This window comes from Rhipicephalus microplus, chromosome 2 (genome assembly GCF_043290135.1).
Source record: "Rhipicephalus microplus isolate Deutch F79 chromosome 2, USDA_Rmic, whole genome shotgun sequence".
Taxonomy (NCBI): domain Eukaryota; kingdom Metazoa; phylum Arthropoda; class Arachnida; order Ixodida; family Ixodidae; genus Rhipicephalus; species Rhipicephalus microplus.
This window is the reverse complement of record NC_134701.1, coordinates 297994359-298012416: the sequence shown is the minus strand read 5'-3', so window position 1 is coordinate 298012416 and position 18058 is coordinate 297994359. Positions and strand designations below refer to the sequence as shown.

General features: G+C 45.3%; 2 protein-coding genes across 2 annotated transcripts; both read right to left on the bottom strand.

Moving 5' to 3' along the window:
• Nucleotides 1–486: 486 nt before the first annotated feature.
• On the bottom strand, nt 487–2910 carry Rcd1 (Reduction in Cnn dots 1). Its single transcript, XM_037429849.2, has one exon. It carries the CDS (start codon nt 2723–2725, stop codon nt 560–562), a length of 2166 nt encoding a protein of 721 aa, XP_037285746.2. The 5' UTR covers nt 2726–2910; the 3' UTR covers nt 487–559.
• A 10465-nt stretch (nt 2911–13375) lies between these two features.
• LOC142795541 (uncharacterized) lies at nt 13376–16935 on the bottom strand. Its single transcript, XM_075886076.1, has 3 exons — nt 16084–16935; nt 14952–15952; nt 13376–13651 (listed from the first exon to the last, which is right to left on the bottom strand). The coding sequence occupies exons 1-3, from the start codon at nt 16385–16387 to the stop codon at nt 13376–13378; spliced, it is 1581 nt and encodes a 526-aa protein (XP_075742191.1). The 5' UTR covers nt 16388–16935.
• Between the last annotated feature and the right edge of the window lie 1123 nt (nt 16936–18058).

The following is an 18058-nucleotide window of genomic DNA, read 5'->3' as shown; positions in this document are numbered from 1 at the left end:
CAGGATATTACTATCGGGTTCAATTCCTAAAGGTTAATATTTAAGGTCCCCTAATTTTTTTATTACTCAATTACACTATTAATTTTTTGGTCACGGAAAAGATTACTTTTTGCCCGCAATCACAGACACCAGAATTTCTACGAAACAAGCTCTATCATGTTAAAAACATACTTCAATGTTACTTACTTAAGTAGTTGTCGGGGATGGATGTCCAGATCTCAATTCCAAAATTGACAACTACAATAGCACCGAAGGGAGGCACCACTGCTATCTTCATAAAATCATTGACAAACAATATTAATGTTTAATAAAGAATATGGAAGTGTTTACTCAAGAATAATGGTGTTAGTGCCAAGTACTGCAGTAGTATAGAAAAAAAGATTATCTGTTGTGCTGCTTCCTGCATTGTGTACTGTCTTGTGTTGAATGCCGAGCTGAAGAACAATTTTATGCCCCAATAGATGGAGCTGAGAAGAATCAACTGTGTTGTAGTATGACATGGGATATCGTTTTACTGTGGCAAACTTACACTACAAACAATAACACCCAGATGTTTGTTTTAGCTGTCGTAAAAGCGCGGCATTCGAACTTTTCTTGTTCTTGTTGCTGCTGTTGAAGGTAGAGAAGCTTTCTGTCGGATGCCGACCTGCACAGTGTCACTGTGATTGCTTGAGGCCTCTGCCAGCATTTCTAGTGCACTGCTTGTCTGCATTGTTGCCTCACTCGCTGAATGACCTGACAGCAATTCCATCTTGGTTGGTGTCACAACCATGGAGATAGTACCGCTGGCTGGCAACACCATTTGGCACGCTGCCTGTGTTGTCGTGGCTTGACTCAGTGGCTTCTCTAGCTGGCTTGTGCGTACACCACCGTCTGCCAAGCTGACAAATTTGCCTTCCTCTTTAGTTGCTGGGTTTGCCTCATCAGGCAGTATCGTGTTGCTCAGGTCCTTGTGTTGAAATCGACTCAGGGGTGAGGACATTGGCGAAGAGCAGGGACTGCTTTGAGGGTCTGCAATAAGGGACTGCGACCAAAGTGAGGATGTCGGCATAAGGTCAACTTCACTTGATTGGCTGAGTGGCACGTCAGGGGGAGGGTCACTTTGCAAGGATGGAGCACGTTTGCCATGCAGGGGCACTTTCAGGGACGCTGCAAAAGTACTGAACATGGATTTTTCGATGATCTGCTTGGGGGGTCGGCCGATGCGGCGGCCAGAGCCACGCTTTGTCGCCACGATGCTAGATTTCAAGCCAGGCTCCACGTTCAAGCTGCTACCTGGGTGATAGAATGGCCGGCCCTGACGACGGGCAACTTCCGGCGAACACCGTCGTGCGGTGGTTGCCATGCTTCCGGCAGGACCCATGAGGGGGGCACTAAGCACCCACTGTAGGAATGCTCCAACTTCATCCAAGATGCACCGATCCACCATTGACTGCGTGACACCCTCGAGTCGTTTCTTGAGGGCGCACATGTGCAGCGCATCGTCGGCTCCCCCGACGACCACCAGGCCTGAGACGGCCTTCATATGCTCTCGGAAGTTCTCCAGCTCGTCCATGCTGCATGACAGGGCATTCTGGCCAACCACGAAAAGCGTGGGCGTGTGGCTGTCCAGCACCGGGTCGTCCACGTCCCGCGGTCCGCCCAGTCCGACCAGTGGGAAGCCGAAGCACACCACGGCCGCCACCGATTCGAACAAGGACACCTGGCAGGCCACCAGGCCACCCACCATCCAGCCTACGAGCACGATGGGACGCGAAGAGAAGCTGCTGCGGAGCTCGAGCACCTTAGCCCGCGCCGCGGCCACCGTAGCCTCGAGCACCTGGTTGAGCGTGGCGCCGGGGCCAGCGGCGATGGTCGGCTCGACGGTCACCAGCTTGCCAAGCACCGACAGCTGGGAGCTCCAGAACTTGGGCAGTCCGGGCACCTGGGGCCGCGGCCCGCCGGAGCACACCAGCAGCAGGGGGGCGCACGGCAGTCGCTTGGGCTTGTGCTGGCTCAGGAACGGCGCCACGGGGTCCCACGGTCGGCGCAGCAGTACCGAGCCCATGGAGTGGCCCACCAGTCGGTCGACGAGATGGGGCAGGTGCGCCCGCAGGGCTTGCAGGGCGTCCAAGTAGGCCGCCACATACGAGACGCCGGCCTTCTCCATCAGGACCTGATGCAGCCACTGGAGCAGCTTCAGGTCCCAGCTAGCCACGATGCGCCTCAAGCGGCGAGCCGTGCGGTCCACCGCTAGTCGCCGCAGAACGGGCTCGTTCGCGTTGTCGCAGTACGCCAATCTGGCTAAGCGGTCGGCGTGCAGCAGCCGCATCACCTGGTTGAACAGCCGCTGCTGCGAACCGGTCCAGCCGAGCCGCTTCACAGCACAGTCCCACGAGGCGTCCGGCCGGCACGAAAGCGACGCGCTGCGCTCGCACTCGCTCATCAGGTTGCGCGTCTTGCTTCCATCGTACGGACGCGTGCGCGCGCCTTTCCACGCTTCCACGTTGACCAGCACGTTTTCGCCTCCGCTCCTGCCCTCGGAAACGAACACATCCTTCATGAAGAGGAGCTTCGCTGGTTTCGCATGATGCGAGTCTGGGTGGGCGTTCCACGCCTTTGCGTAGCTGTGATCGACGCTCACTATGTGCGGCTCTTTTTCTTGGCCCGAGAGCCGATGCAGATACATTTCGGCGCTCGATGCACGTCCATCGCCATAGTGGTAGTGGTGCGCTGCCGCGGACATATCCGAATGGCGGTACGGTCACACAAACGTCGACATAACTTTCAGAGGGAAACGGTACAGTAAAGCTCTGTTGTGAGCTACCGCAGACATGTTCGGATAGCGGTACCCACACAGAACACCTATATACCAGTAGTACACCACAGAACACCTATACCACAGAACACCATACACTACTACCACAGAACAGTTACACGAAATTCCACAGAACACCTATACACTACTACTTAGAGAAGGGAAACTGTACCTATGACCAGGCCCCGGAAACTCTCAAGTTCAAGTGCTCACCTGTAGGGGGAGAAAAAAAAAACTACGGCGCGTTTGTGCTTTAAACACCCTGAGTGGACTTACTAACCCCTCTTGCCACTCGCGCTATTAGATAGATGAATGAATGGATATGGCTGTACCCTTTAGATTGGGCGGTGGCTAGCGCCACCAAACCGTACTACCTAATGAACCAAAAACTACATTTATTTTTTTTTCCTTAAAAAGTGAGTTTGAGGATTCGTACTTTGCAGTGATGAGTTTAATTTTCACTCGTGCCTTGACTTTAGCCACCATTCAGATAACCTCCTTCTAGTTAAGTCTACCCGCTTAAAGTTTATTTTGCCCTCCCGGTCCCTAAACCCCAGTGCTTTGAAAAACTCTGCGCCATCATTCTGAACTATAGGGTGAAGCCCTTTACAGAACATTATCAAGTGTTCGGCAGTTTCTTCTTCCTCTCCACACGCACTGCACACTGTGTCTACACCTTCGTATTTGATGTATTTGATGACTTTCTTGTAGAGGCGCCCTCGTCAGGGCCAAGTTTCAACTCTAAATATTCTTTAGATAACCAAATATTATTACTTAGTATATTGCTACACGTAAACAAAAAAAGTGCAGTTTACACCAGTTTCATTTGCCTTGCTAAGTGCTGCGTCACTATTTTTTTGTAATAGCTTTGCTCCGATTGACTTGTAGTTTCAGCAGCCTATCGACATGGGACCTCTCATTTCAAAATATGTGGCGGCCAACGAAAGGCTACGGTTTTCGATGCAATCGAAATGGTCTCGCGATGTTTCGTTTCACTGTAAATATTTCGAGCCACTGCGTCTAACACACTCGTTTTGTTCTGTTTATTTCGACACGTTTAAATGCTTTCGTGAAGCGCATTCGGCTGACTTCAAGGCAACGAAGGGATCGTTGAAGCTTTCCCCCGATGAACACCCGTCTCAAGCCCGGGAATACACACCCCGGTGAGTCTGTTTGCTACCATTAACGTTATTTGTATGTTGCCTGCGAAACCTCCGGAATCACCAATAATGTCACCAATAAAACCTGCGTTCTGTTCAACGACCTAGCTTTGCTTGGAACTCTAGTTGCTGTCGATTGTTTGTGTATATGAGGAAACTTCGTGCGTGATAAAACATGACCTCCTTAAGAACCAGATCACTCCAACAATAGTGGGCTGGTACCTAATCAATTTGTTGCACACATAAATGTGATACCAGAGCTAAGTATTTATGGGTGGTATAGTTTACAATAGTCACATGTAAGAAATAAGGGGAAAGGTTGTCGGTCCATTATATACGTTTAGTATACTCCATTTCGCATTCATGACAGACAAAGAAAAAAAAACACCACCAACAGCACTTACCGACATTCTATTTCATTTTGCACGACTCGGCATAGGAAACTTTCAACAGCAACATACTGTGTGTGTTGACCACAGTTATAGCAAACCACCAAGTGCTTCAGGTGAGCATATTCAGTGCCTATACATTTTTATTCCGGGGTGCGCATCCTCTAAATAAATATATCTTCTAGGTAAATCTCTTAATGCACAAATTTAGACCAGATGGCTTGGCTGACAGTTTTGACACCCAGAATTCTGAACAATACACAGGCCTAGTGTTTTTGGTCATTACGAAAGCTTGCATAACAATGTAGTTTCAGAAATACATCTAAGTGCTCACATATCCTTACATCCAATAATTAGTCTATTCCAATAAGACTCCCCTTTTATGCACTAACATCTGTTTGTGAAATGATTCATGCAATGTTAACATGTCCACTTTAATTCACTAGAGCGACCACATATGCCAGACTACCCAGGCTCCCATGCCCTTTGTGCCAGTTAATTACTATGCCTTCATCTTATCTCTCATCTTATTCTTGCTGCATCAAGTAGTTGCACAATGCGGCCTGCCTCTTCTCTTTTTTTAGGGCTCTCACAAGTGCCAGACTACCAGTCCCAGCCGTCCACGACGAGGATTTCTCCGCCTGGTAATTTCTATGCCTTGCTTGCTTAACTATAGAAATGATTCTATCATTACTGTGTAGCTGCTCGAGCAGGAGTGCAATGTGACCTTCCTCCTCTCTTCATGTAGTTCCTCCAGAACTACCAGACTCTCTCGAGCCACACCCACCAGGCTCAAAGGCTCCTGTTTCCATTGACTGTGAGTTTCATGTCATACTTGCTTGTCTTCATACAGTGTTTCATATGAGAATCTTGCTCTTGCTTGAGTCAATGCAAATAATGGTCTATTGGCTTTCTCCTTGTAGTGCTATCCGAGGCATTTACATCCTTTCGAACAGCCTCCCCAGAACCTACAGGACAGCAGTTTGTGGGCACCTCACCCATACAGAGTAAGTTTCCCCTTTCTTTGCTGAGACAACAGTGATAATAAGTATGCTAGCTTTATACATTTCCATTACATTGCTTTCAACATCTATTTTCCAGGCACACCAAGAGCAGCCAGGAGCAGAGTCCGGAAAATGCGGACCCCACGTACGAAGCAAAAGCTACAACACTACAGCAACATAATCACAAGGCTTCGTCGAGTCATTTCCAGAACGAAAAGGCCTGTGAAGCGTACTGTCTTGCATACACAGCTCATTGCTAAAGCTGGGAAATGCTTTAGCAAGGACTTCTTAAAACTGCTAAAGGTACAAGTGCACTTGCAACCCCTCAGAAAACATGGAAGGCGTTGACCCATGCCATTTAGGAAGTTTGCCCTAAATCTATACTTCTCAAGTCCGAAGGCATATAAATATCTTTCCAAATTTTTGAGCCTTCCAACTGTGAGAACGCTGAGGACATGGCTATCTGCCATTACCATTAAACCTGGTTTGTTGCCTGCTATCCTCGATTTAATCAAAGAACAAACTAAAAACTGGCCATTAATAGAACGAGCTTGTTGCTTGGTATTTGATGAATTTCATTGAAAAGAAACTTGCAGTATGACCCTAAGGAAGATGTCATTCATGGGTTCGTCGATAATGGAAGAGAGAGGACAGGCAGTGTGGCAAATACTGCTGTGCTTGTGCTAGTTCGAGGAATATGCAAAAAATGGGTCCAACCCCTGGCATTTTTAACTGGGGACGGCACTGTTCATTTGGGACCCCTTCTTCTCTTGCTCAAGCAGCTAATTGGCAACTTAAAATCATGCAACCTCTCTGTAAAAGCAGTAATATGTGACCAAGGGGGGAGCAATTGTGTGATAGCCAAAACACTTGGAGCGAGTCCCAATAGTCCATTTTTTATTGTGGATGGCACAAAAGTGTACTTTATTTTTGATGTACCTCATTTGCTAAAATGCACAAGGAACAACTTGCGCAAACATGACCTTAAAATCGGTGAAGATGTTGTGTCTTGGAAGTACATAAAAACATTGTACGAGTCTAGCCACCACTTGAAGTTGAAGTATGTCCCAAAGTTGACCGATAAACATATATATGAGAGCCCATTTGGGAATATGAAAGTGAAGTTCGCTGTGCAGGTTTTCAGCAACAGTGTTTATTTAGCCATGGAAGCTTTTGTAGCCTTCACAGTTCTTCCACCACAGGCCATGAAAACTGCAGAATTCGTTGAAAGAATGGACCAGATATTCGACTCCTTAAATAGCTCGTGTGTCAAAATTGAAGAAAGGAAGATGAGGCATGCTATCAGTAAAAAAATTGAGCATATAAGTTTCCTCGAATCCTGCCTTTCCTGGATAAAATCATAGAAATTTGATGCACCTCGCCAACCACGAACCATACAGGGCTGGCAAATAACGATAAAGGCTGTAATCATGCTCTGGTCAGACCTCCACGAATCGTTCAATTTTGAATTCTTGTTAACACAGAATTTGAACCAAGATGTCTTGGAGAATATGTTCGGCATTGTTCGCCAACAGCATGGGTGCAATGAAACTCCTAACACATACCAGTTCGCTGCTGGCTTGAGGCATATTATTGTGGGCAAACTTTTTAAACTTTCAGACCACAGTAATTGTGAGGAGGACAAAGCTGCTCTTCTGAGTAGGCTGAGGAATATGTTGCTCTTTCGATCAGATTGTGCACTATCCAGATTTGTGCAACAAGATCTCGCGCAGAGCGAAACAGAGAGCCTTGAAGACATTACAGCCTCTTTTTCAGTAGATGAAACAGTTAATGTGCTTGAGGCAAATATAGTTTGTTATGTGTCAGGCTATTTGGTTCACACTTTCCTAAAGAAAAAGGCGTGCGAGAAGTGTACAGTACTGCTGAAGGATAGCAGCCAAGAACTGTCCTCGAATAGTCAGGTATACATGATGTTTCATGCAGTGGAGATAGAGGGCAAGCCACTAGGACATCTCACTGTACCAACTCAGGCAGCACTGTCTTTTGTTCATAAACTGGAAGCCTTATTCAATGCACAAATTAGTGCTGTTGCACACCTTGTAGGAGTATCTCGCACACTCCTCGACCTGGCTCTGGAGATCCCCGAAGGGCCATTTTGCAGTGGAGACTGCCATAAATTGTTCCTGCAAATATATGTACGAATAAGGATACTGTGGTTCCTGAAATTCAAGAACATTGAGTTAAGCAAGGCTAAGACATTGAAATCAGCTGCGAAAAGAAAACTTCAAAAACTAGTCTGACAGCCCTAGGTGGGAAAGTGAAATGTCCTGTCCAATTCTAGTGTATTTGAGGGACGCGCTGTTATCATGTTTTAGATTGTGCATGTTTTTAAGCATTTGCTGATCCTCTGTCAAGCTTGCATTTTGTTCGGGTTTTTATGTGTTTTAGTAGTCACAATATATAATGCACTTACAGTATCACCTAATTAACAGCCATAAGTGGGAAACTTATGTCCTGTACTGTCCAATTATAGTGTTTTTGAAGTATGCAGCTTCATCATGTTTCAGGATGCCCATGTTTTCTTAGCATTTGCAGATCTTCAGTCATTCTTGCATTTTCTTTGGCGCCTCTATGTGCCTCAGTAGTCCCAATATGTATTGCACTTACAGTATCACACAATCAATGTTGTTTCACTCATTGCTGGTGTCTGAAGGTGCACTACCCTCACAGCGAGCTATTCCATGCTTTTGTGCGCATGTAATGCAATATTTATTCACTACAATATAGGCTAGCTGCAGAGTCTGCCTTTTAGAGTACTCAATCCCTATAACTTTATTAGGTTATGGTAGGAAGCTGGAGAGTTGTGTGGTGATCTAAGACAACCAAGATCGCCAAAATGAAAAGCCTATAAAATCTGAAGGCCTTCTGGTGGCCATACCAAAATGTATGCCATTTTTTATTTCTAAGGCAAGGGCTGCATGTGTCATGTGACCATGAAAAAGGGAAGGCAGGTTGTATTTTGTTTCAAGTAAAGTTATACTTTCCAAAGTCCCTAGTCATTTGAATGGTGCTTTATGACTCATACTTGTTGTGCTGATTGTGGTGGAGCTACTAGCACGTTTTGGTAAAATGGGCTCCTCAAAAGGGGTATGCCACTTGGTAAGGTGACAATAAGCGATACATCACTTGGCAGAATCAGGAAATCTATAAATGCAGTCACAGTTAATTAAGGTCGATTCCATGAAAGATAGAAATCTAGGTATGGTTATTTCAGGTTTTTCTCGAGAAATTTTTTATATTATGCCCGTATTCGAACAGCTCAAAATCGCAGTTTATTTTCAAACAAACAATTTAGCAAACAAAAGAAAAATCGAGAATTATCGTCGGCTGACTGCCATTTTACGAAAAGTGGGTTTGCTAACAGCGATGGACGCTATATATCGCAAATATCTTCTTTCTTCCAGAATTACAAAGGCTTGTCGAGCACATTAGCAAAGCCGACTGATTAGTATCCAAGATATAAATTTTGGTCTAGCCGAACAACAGGAACAAAAGGAGGGCATGCCGGGAGGGGCTCCCTTTAGACTCATTCATAGCGAATGCAAGCCAAGCCGCGAACTACTCAAACTGGATTTCATTCAAGAAGTAGTTTTTTTAAGGAACACATTTTACTTGTCGTAAATAACTGTACGTATTATGTAAAATCTGAGCAAAAAAGTGCGCTCTTGTACTTTTATTCCTAAAAAAGATGTGACTTACGCTATGAAACTATGAAAACTCGATTTTGGAAACTTTGCAAGTTTGTGCTGGTCAAAATAATGCAACATGTTTTTCCAGAATGTGATAGCGCAGCTTCAAAACGTTTCAGCAAAATTACGAACGGTTATCTTTCTCACTCCATCGAAAGTCACTAGACAAATGAAAATGCAGATCATAATTACCTCGATTAGGTACTAACAGTGCTGTAAACATGTTCTAGTTATGAAGTTCACAAAAGCAGACATCGTGCCCCAAAAATGAGAGTTTCATAAATATGATGTTTTTCGAGAATCAATAAAATATTTGTGATATATAGCTTGCATCACTGTTAGCATGGTCATGAATTCACGAAAAGCACTTTTTGTGAAATGGTTGTCACCTGGCAATGATTCTCTTCGTTTCCTTGGTTTAAAGAAATTTTTATGGGAAAACTAAATGTGAGTTTTAGCTATTCGGTCATAATAAAAGAAATATCAAAATCTAATATAACAGGTATACCATGCTTTTCTATATTTTGTGGAATCAGCTTTAAGTGTTCACTTTGCAAAGTGCAGCCTACTTGGTATGGGTGCTGCTTTTTTTTTTTACACTGCTTGCCTTGTGCTAGGACAATACTGATGTTAGTGCATGAACTGACAAAATGCACTTATTTAGAGTAAACAACTGCTTATTTGCACTCAACCAGGTGCTATCTTTGTCCCTGCACAGTTGCTGCAAATGTTAAGCTTATTTCACTGACACTACGCTTAGCACCAACCATGATCAGCACAGCAATTAGAGGTCAAAATGTGCTATATAATGACATTTGATGTCTTCGTATCCATTCCATACCTCCAGCTGATCCTTGTTTGCACAGGCATGTACTGTTTTCCCCTCCAGGTGGGGAATGGGGGCGTTCAATACAATGACCCCCTTCAATGTGTGGGACAGACTTTGCCTTGACTTAGGTGACCAGGACTTTAATAAGTGCATTGGTTTTAGCAAAACTCAAATTAGCTGCCTTGCTTACCCTTTGCTGCATGCATTTGGTTCATGCCGCTTTGGTGCTTCCTTTATTTCTTGAGGTACAGTGCTTTCACCTGTTATTGTTGTCTTCAGTATTTTAGGAAAGCTTACTTTTCATGTTCCGAAACTGCTTGAATAAGTTCAGAAATTTTACACATGTCAGTGTTGTGTGCTTTTGTCTTTATATAGCTTAGCATGTTGTCTACTCCTTCAATGTCATGAAATGTCACTAGCTAGCTACAAGTTTTCATCGCATGACTGTTTCGTTAATTTTTTATACTTAGTTATTCTTTTGATGTATCTTATTTTGTTCTTAATGCCACTCCTGCATCCCTACTTTTGTGCAGGCTGTCTAGAGGGTGCCTAGTTTTTTTTTGTTCATGTTCTCTTCAGGTTAAAAGCAGTCTTTGACCTCTTTAGCCTGCCTTGCCGCGGTGGTCTAGTGGCTAAGGTACTCGGCTGCTGACCCGCAGCTCGCGGGATCGAATCCCGGCTGTGGCGGCTGCATTTCCGATGGAGGCGGAAATGTCGTAGGCCCGTATGCTCAGATTTGTGTGCCTGTTTAAAGAACCCCAGGTGGTCGAAATTTCCGGAGCCCTCCACTACGGCGTCTTTCATAATCATATGGTGGTTTTGGGACGTTAAACCCCACAAATCAATCAATATACCTCTTTAGCCTGTGCCCACTACCTCCATGGTGTGCATCATGCTGGGGTTACCATAGCAGAAGACCATTTCACTTTTTATTTGTTCACTAAGGCTTTTCCATGTCCTCTTTCGTCTGACCACAATTTCTGGAGGTGTTCATTACATACCATAATTATTACTTTTTCTTAATATTTCACGTTCCCTAACCCATAACTAAAGTGCATAGTTTTATAATGCTTCATTTACTTCTTTTCTTCCTATTCTTGCATTTAAGTCTTCCATAAGTATTGAGCTGTAGTAACTGTTCTTAGTTACATGATGGTGTCACTGCATTCATTTTCTGAGTAGCTCTTAGACACTACAAGCACCATGTCTATTTGTACTGCTCTTTCACCTCCTTGGTGTCGTGGTTTAGTGTTGGTAGTTCAATTTGTAACTGCTATTCAGTTTTTCTGCTGCATGTGGTGTTCTTTCATTGACAACATTAATATTCATAAGTCTCCTGCACGTGTAGGTCAGAACTATGTGCCACTCTTCTGCTTCTCTGGGAGCTTTCCACGACTGAGACGCTGCTCTCTTTCCCCAATTGTAACCTATTCCAGTTTCATCACCTGAGAGTTTTAACACGAGCGTAACTTCAATACTGCATTGTAAGTTCTGAAAGCAAGAGACAACTTAGCAAGAAATTCAGGAACCCTGGAATACCAGCAATGAGTGAACCAAGCAATATTTTCAGTGCTGTTGCAAGCTGCTTGCACAGTTCTTTGTCTCGTGTTCCTTTTTTTTTTATTGTACAGGAGTCTGCATGAGTATTGTTACTGTACTGTTTAAATGGCAATCAAATGTGTGGTGTATTTTGCAAGCTGTTCTCGCAGTGTATATTTTGAACTTGTGCTTTTGGACAAATGTGTTATCATTGTAAGAAAAATGTACAACTGCAGGACCAATTCTAACTGGAATTCATTCATGACCAGGCACTTGCCGTACTGCCAAGCGGCGCCTTAAGCATGCATGATGAGATTCCTCTCAGCCCACTTAATTGCAGTCAATGCCATCGCCAGCTAGCGTGCACAGTTTTATTTCCTCAAGGCTTGTTTTCATTGAGCTTTCTGAGCAGGATTTATTGCAGCAAGTTTCGACTCCTTGCTCAAATTTCGACTCCTTGCCCAGCAGAACTCTGGCCTTACACCGGTCACTTTTGATAGCATTTTTTTTATGTATCGCGATTAGCTTCTTTCGCAGCATGCGCAAGGAGCCAATCGCGATCAATACAATCATGCTCATGCTAGTACGTCTCGATAAGGTTTACCGTGCAGAAGCCGGGCCGAGTTTTCATTATATTAAAAGGTTTGCATTTCACGTCCCAAAACCAGGACATGCACGAGACGCCGTAGTGGAGGGCCCCGAAAATTGCTTTGACGTACACCTAAAATTAGGCACACGGGCCTCGTTTTGCCTACAATTCTGTTGTAGGCGAATGATGTGCTTATTTTTATACTTTCTTTAGCGAGCAACCCAACAATCAGCCGAAGGAAAATTGTCATTCAGTAAGCGGTTAGCGCGCATATTTCAGCGCCATTTCTTGCTTAGAGCTCTTTCGACGCGTGTATGCACTTGTGCAGCTTTTCAGTTGTGTATTTTGATTTTTGTATAATTTGAAACAAACTGTTTAATTGTGTCTATTTGTTTACGCAGACAATAAAATGATTTCACCTACCACGTTGCTTGTGCCTACGCCAGTTGAGGCCCTGTCGGGTCTCCTGGCACAATTCTTTTACAGGAATGCGATAACGACGATCACATTGTGTCGTCGCTTACAGTTTCTTGTACCTAATAATTTTGTGATGGCATGCAAGCGTAGAAAGGAACCTGTAGAACCGTAGGCGTCAACGCAACCCTAGCCCAACGTGCTGCACAAAATCCATGCACGACGCCGTTTTGTAAAACAGTGGTTTCCGCTTTCTGTTTGTACAGCGCCATCTGTCCTCGCAGTATCGCAATTCAGGACGCCACCGCTGCTAATTTACATGTTATTTTGTTACAACAGCCCAAAGGTACACTTTCCGTTCTCTAAACTGGTAGGTGTTCTGTGCTATAACATTGAAACGAAAATAAGGGTAGCGGTGGCGTTGTGAACTAACTTATCCGACCTAGTGCGGTAGCGCTCGCGATCGAGACTATTATCACGGCGACGGGCTGTACCAGCCATAGAGTTTCTCAAAATTAACTAAAGGGCACTCTGGCGCTGCGATCGTTCAGTGACCTTGGGTACAGTGCACTAGAGGGCTCTTGGGTAGTGTGCTCAGGAAAGGTTGTCGGCTGACGCGTTACGCGTCGACGCCGCGAGGCGGCGCCACGGCTGCATCGGCTGTACGCGTTGGCGGCGACCGACCTCGGGCGGCTATGCGAACCGCGGCAAATTTGCGCAGCAATTACTATTCAACTGATTTTCGTTAAGAATAGCTCTTCCCGGTTATGGCTCTTCCCGGTTGGGGGAAAAAAAACTTCGACCAGCTACCGCTAAGCAATTATCTATTAAACCCCGCAAACAAAAGTTAGCTGTTGGGGCGACTACAAGCTGAGATGGCGCAAAAAAAAGCAAGGTCCTCGTAACCAATGCGAACTTTTTATTTCACAGGTAAAGCAATAAACTCATGAGCAACGACTGATCTTCCCGTGCAGTTTCTTCTTCCTGCGATCTGCTCGTGACTGATTCAGTCCTCTCACATAAAAATGAAGTCTTGTCAGAACATAAAACTTGATTAGTTCAGTTGTGAGGTCATCTTCATGCTGCGAGCAGCCGATACTGTCTCCAAACTGCGACTTCACTAGTGACATCACATCAAGAATGCTATCACTGCACAGCTTCTCTTGACTGAAATGCACAGTAAAGATATCTTCTAACTGCTTCACTGCCTCAAACACTGCCTGTGAGGGGTACACCAATCCTTCCTTGTCACACGTTATGGTAAACTGGCATGCTTCGTATTTGTTGTTGACAGAGCTGTCCAAAAGACTACCTCTGCACTCCTCGCAATTGCTACGGTAAAGGAACTTGCGAGCGACATACCCTGCCATATAATGTACGAGTCGGCTGTCACTCCTTTGTTCAATGCATGCTTTGTGATCAACAGGAACCCTGTGGAGTAGGCGTTCAGCTGAAGCCAAGTCTCCTGACTCAATGAACTTATCAAGCGTGCTAACACTAGTCTCTGGAACACCAACATAACGTGCGCTCAGAAGAGAATTTAAATCCTCACTACCTTGCACTTGCTCGGCATTACCTGCACCAACTACCTTAGCAAGATTGTAAAAAAAAAGACAGTTGACGACAATGAGGAATTGTGTCGGTGTGGGGTGGTTGTTGGAGCCGAATGATTGCCTGATAATTCCAAAAAAGTTTTCCAAGGGGTCCTGACTCAACCGAGATGTCATAATGTACTTGTATCCATGCACTGCAAGGTAATCCAATAAGTGAAGAGTGCTCGCTATTGTCACCTTCAAACCGTCGGCAGTTGATTAACTTAAAAATCCACTGGCTTCTTTTGCCTTTTCAACATTCACTGCACCGTGCATGCATTTCTTTTCTGCTTTTACATGAGTTTCCCAATGAGACAAGAAATCTAGAAAGTCCTTCAGCAGTTGCACACCCTTGGAGCCAGGACGAAGAGCTTCTTCAGAGAAGCGTGAGGTCATAGTTGTGATCAGGCTGTTGATGAGTCTGAAAGATAATAAGTACATAACTGCAATGTTTATTTTTTTTTCTTTTATGTGAACAGCAAGAACAACAAGAATGATAAAATCAACACATAAGTTCTAATTTTCATCCTTACCTGAAAAATGACAACGTTGCGTCAATCTTGTCCCATGGAGGCTCGAATCTGCCTTTGTAAAACTGGAGACCAGTGATCACACGGTCACCAAAAAGCTGAAAGGCGTAGTTCACTCTCATCTTTTCAAAATTGTTAGGATTTAGGTGCACAGATGTAAGGCCAGGCATAGCTTTCAGGGTGACGTTGTTGCAATCCATTTCGTACGCTTTCTTTACAGGCTCGATGGAAACATGAAATAGAAGCACTGTATAGCAAGACGCTGATTTACATTCTTCTATTGTACTTAATAAACATGGCTTTAGAGAGCAAAATGTTTCTTCAAGTTGCTTTTTGTCAAAAAGTTCCCGAAAAATTCCCTGTGTCACACAATTACAACACAATATCATGCCACATACCTTGCCATTTGGAGTACTGAGAGGACCTTTGAGGAGTGTGTTCCTTACACATTTCAGCAGATGGGGAAAATTCGACATGAAGTGAAGGTAACGGGAAGAATCAACGGGGTGCTGAAGCTTGCTGGTGATCTTGCCCGACTTCACGCCAATTCCCAGGATGTCCCACATTTTCCTGTTCCACGCGACTCCATCGCACGTTACAAAATCAACAAATAGTCCGCTGGCTTCTGCAAGTATTGTTGCTTCAATCAAAATTTTTGCAAGCATCTCTCCTTTGACATTGGAGCTCGTTGCAAAGGCGCCAATAACCTGATTCCATTTTCCTGTCAACGGAACGAACATGACAATCATGTCGTGGTCACAGGGCACGTTTTGACCATCAGTCGTGAAGGGGCCCATGTCGACAAACCCTTCGATATGTCCAGTAGAAGTTACTGTCAAATGTTCGGAGAGCTTAATTTCATCAACCAAGAGCCCACCACGTCTTCTGAAACTACTTATGTGTGTCGTCTTTTCTTTTAGTTTCTTCAGCACCTTCTCATTAAATCCAAATCCGCTTTTGAACAGTCTGAGGTATCGCTTCAAGGTACTTTTACTTGGAAGGGAAATAATGTTGTGTTTGCGAAGGTGCTCATAGAGTTTCGCACTCTTCATCTTTATGAGAATACACTCTAAAATCCAGTCTTTGGAGTAGGCATTTCCCTTGGAGCTCCTTTTCTTCGCAGCTGAAAAACACCGCATGACGCACTGTTGCTGTTTTGGTGGCAAAGTTTCAATCTGAGCATGAAGTACGTCTTCTGGTTTCGAGGCGTTTACCTCCTGCATTCTGCGGAGCTCGTCCTTGAGGTTAGCTGATCGAGACGACAGCCTCCTGATCTTTTGGCTGGCCGAACGGAGCTTCTGAGAAGTGCTTACGACATGCCTCCTGACTGACCTCTTGAGCCTTGACTGCCTCGTCAAAAGGGCCTTTCTGAGGTATTTGCAAGAGATGCATGCTTGACCTGAAAAACACAGTAACAAAATGAGACATTGCTGACGTAGTGTACACTCATCTAGACTAACATATTTGAAGCTGAAAGCTTAAGCAATTGATCGATAATTCACAGAACCAATTAGCAACAATGAATCGTACCTTCTGATGGCCCTTTTCCTACGCAGCACTTGCTGAAATAGGTGCCTTCGTGGGTAGTCACTTGCTCGTGCAGTCGTCTTGTCAGGTCACACTTTTGCATGCTTTTTGTTGACAAGGCACCTTTGCACGCAGCGTACGAGTCAACGTTTCGTAGAACATCCTCGGCTTCTCCAGGTCCAGCGACGTGTCCCTTTTCTACCATTCGACCCCAGAGGTAGGCAGTGTAGGCGACGCCGGGCTGGTTATCCTCACCGTCGTGTGAAAAGATAACTACTCTCTCTGATGCAATTTCATTTCCATCCATTTTCAGCTTTCAGTAGAGAGGAAATGTGCGATCAGCCACACGATGGCAACTCTAATATATGGAGGGCACATTAAGGGCCAGTAGATATTCGGGAGCGGATGATGCCCCGCAAACAGTGGGCACAGGTTCTGACATTACACCAGTCGAGCAGACACTACTTGAATCCAAATTGCCGGCTTCTTCGTGGGCGCAAATTCTGGATCTCTTCGTGGCGACTGGGGAAGGGGCGTCATTGTTCAACCTTTTCCTAGGCGGTCGCGGCTGCGTTGCTTTTTTTTGACAAATACGCCGGAGCGTTTGGCAATACCGTGGGTACCGCGTCAGGGGCGAGCTCCGGTTTCCCACGCGGGATCCGCACTTCTTCTCCATTCACAACGTGCACATAGTCTGTGATAATACACGATGGCTCAAAATGAAGCTCACACACGGCACATGTTTCGTCCAGGCTCTTGTCTTGCCGGTGCAAGTTGCGCTCCCACAGTTTTCGCTTCTCTTCGTCTTTTGACACAGAAAACAGGGACGGCTGCCGACCTTTCGTCCACTTGTACCCTGTCTGGCACCCCGGGGCAAAGCAGTGGCGTTTTCGTTTCCGCTTCGCCATTTCTGCTCAAACTTCAAAAAAACCAAACGACACCCATGCACACCGCGAGCTGTTTGCGCACCGAGGAAGCCGCTGCCACCGTTCCGCGGCTAGCCGCTACTGCCAGATGATGATGATGATGATTAAAGGCCTCCCCTTTGAATCGGGGTGACGGCATGCGCTATCTAGCCTACCTTAATAGTTCGAGTTTAAATTTTGTCCCTCAACTCAGACGTCTTTTTAATTTTGCCCAGCTGCTACTCTTGGCTGGAATGTTATTTTGTCGACTTCTCTGCTTTTCCTCCACCAATACTCCAGCCGCTGCTTAGTAATACCTACTGCTGACCAGTTAATGCTTCCATCAACCGCGAAGCCCAGCGCCTCAGGAAGTGTGACCTTCCCCCCATTTCTATCCGGCTGAATCTTTTGGCATTCCATGACTATGTGGTCGATTGTTTCTTCATTTATGCCACATCCAACACATGTCTCATCCTGTGACGAATATTTGCTCCTGTAAGTTAGAGTTCTCAAGCAGCCAGCCCGCGCCTCAAAGAGCAACGCACTACCTTTATTGTTGTCATAAAAGTTCTCTTTCTGGATCTCTTGTTTGCTTGCCTTGTAGATTCCCAGCGATCCCTTCTTTTCCATCCTCTCTTTCCACATGAGCGTCTCTGTTTCCCTCACTTGCTTTTTTACTGGCCCCCTTTGCTTATTTGCCGCGGTCAAGTTATATTTAGTCACCAGCTTTCGCGTCCTCTTCCGCCATTGGGTGTCCACACTTTTCAGGTACAGGTATCTGTGCACTCTGGCTGCCCAGTTCTCATCTAAATGTCTAAGTCGCTCCTCAAACCGTATTTTACTTTGTGCTTCCCTCGCCTCAAATGAAGCCCAACCCATATCGCCTTGTACAGCCTCGTTTGTAGTCTTACTGTGAGCTCCCAGAGCTAACCTGCCGACTGCCTTTTGGTTAACCTCCAGCCCCGACAGGATATCTGACTTTAAGCATAATACGGAATTAGAGAACGTGAGCGCCGGCACCATTACCCCTTTCCAGATGCCTCGTACTACCTCGTACTTATTGTGTCCCCAAA

Coding starts and splice junctions, on each gene's coding strand:
- Rcd1 (XM_037429849.2), bottom strand. CDS start 2,725: ATGTCCGCGGCAGCGCACCACTACCACTATGGCGATGGACGTGCATCG.
- LOC142795541 (XM_075886076.1), bottom strand. CDS start 16,387: ATGGATGGAAATGAAATTGCATCAGAGAGAGTAGTTATCTTTTCACAC. Junction 15,953..16,083: donor AGGAAAAGGGCCATCAGAAG/GTACGATTCATT, acceptor TGTGTTTTTCAG/GTCAAGCATGCATCTCTTGC. Junction 13,652..14,951: donor TCAGTACTCCAAATGGCAAG/GTATGTGGCATG, acceptor TACCCCTCACAG/GCAGTGTTTGAGGCAGTGAA.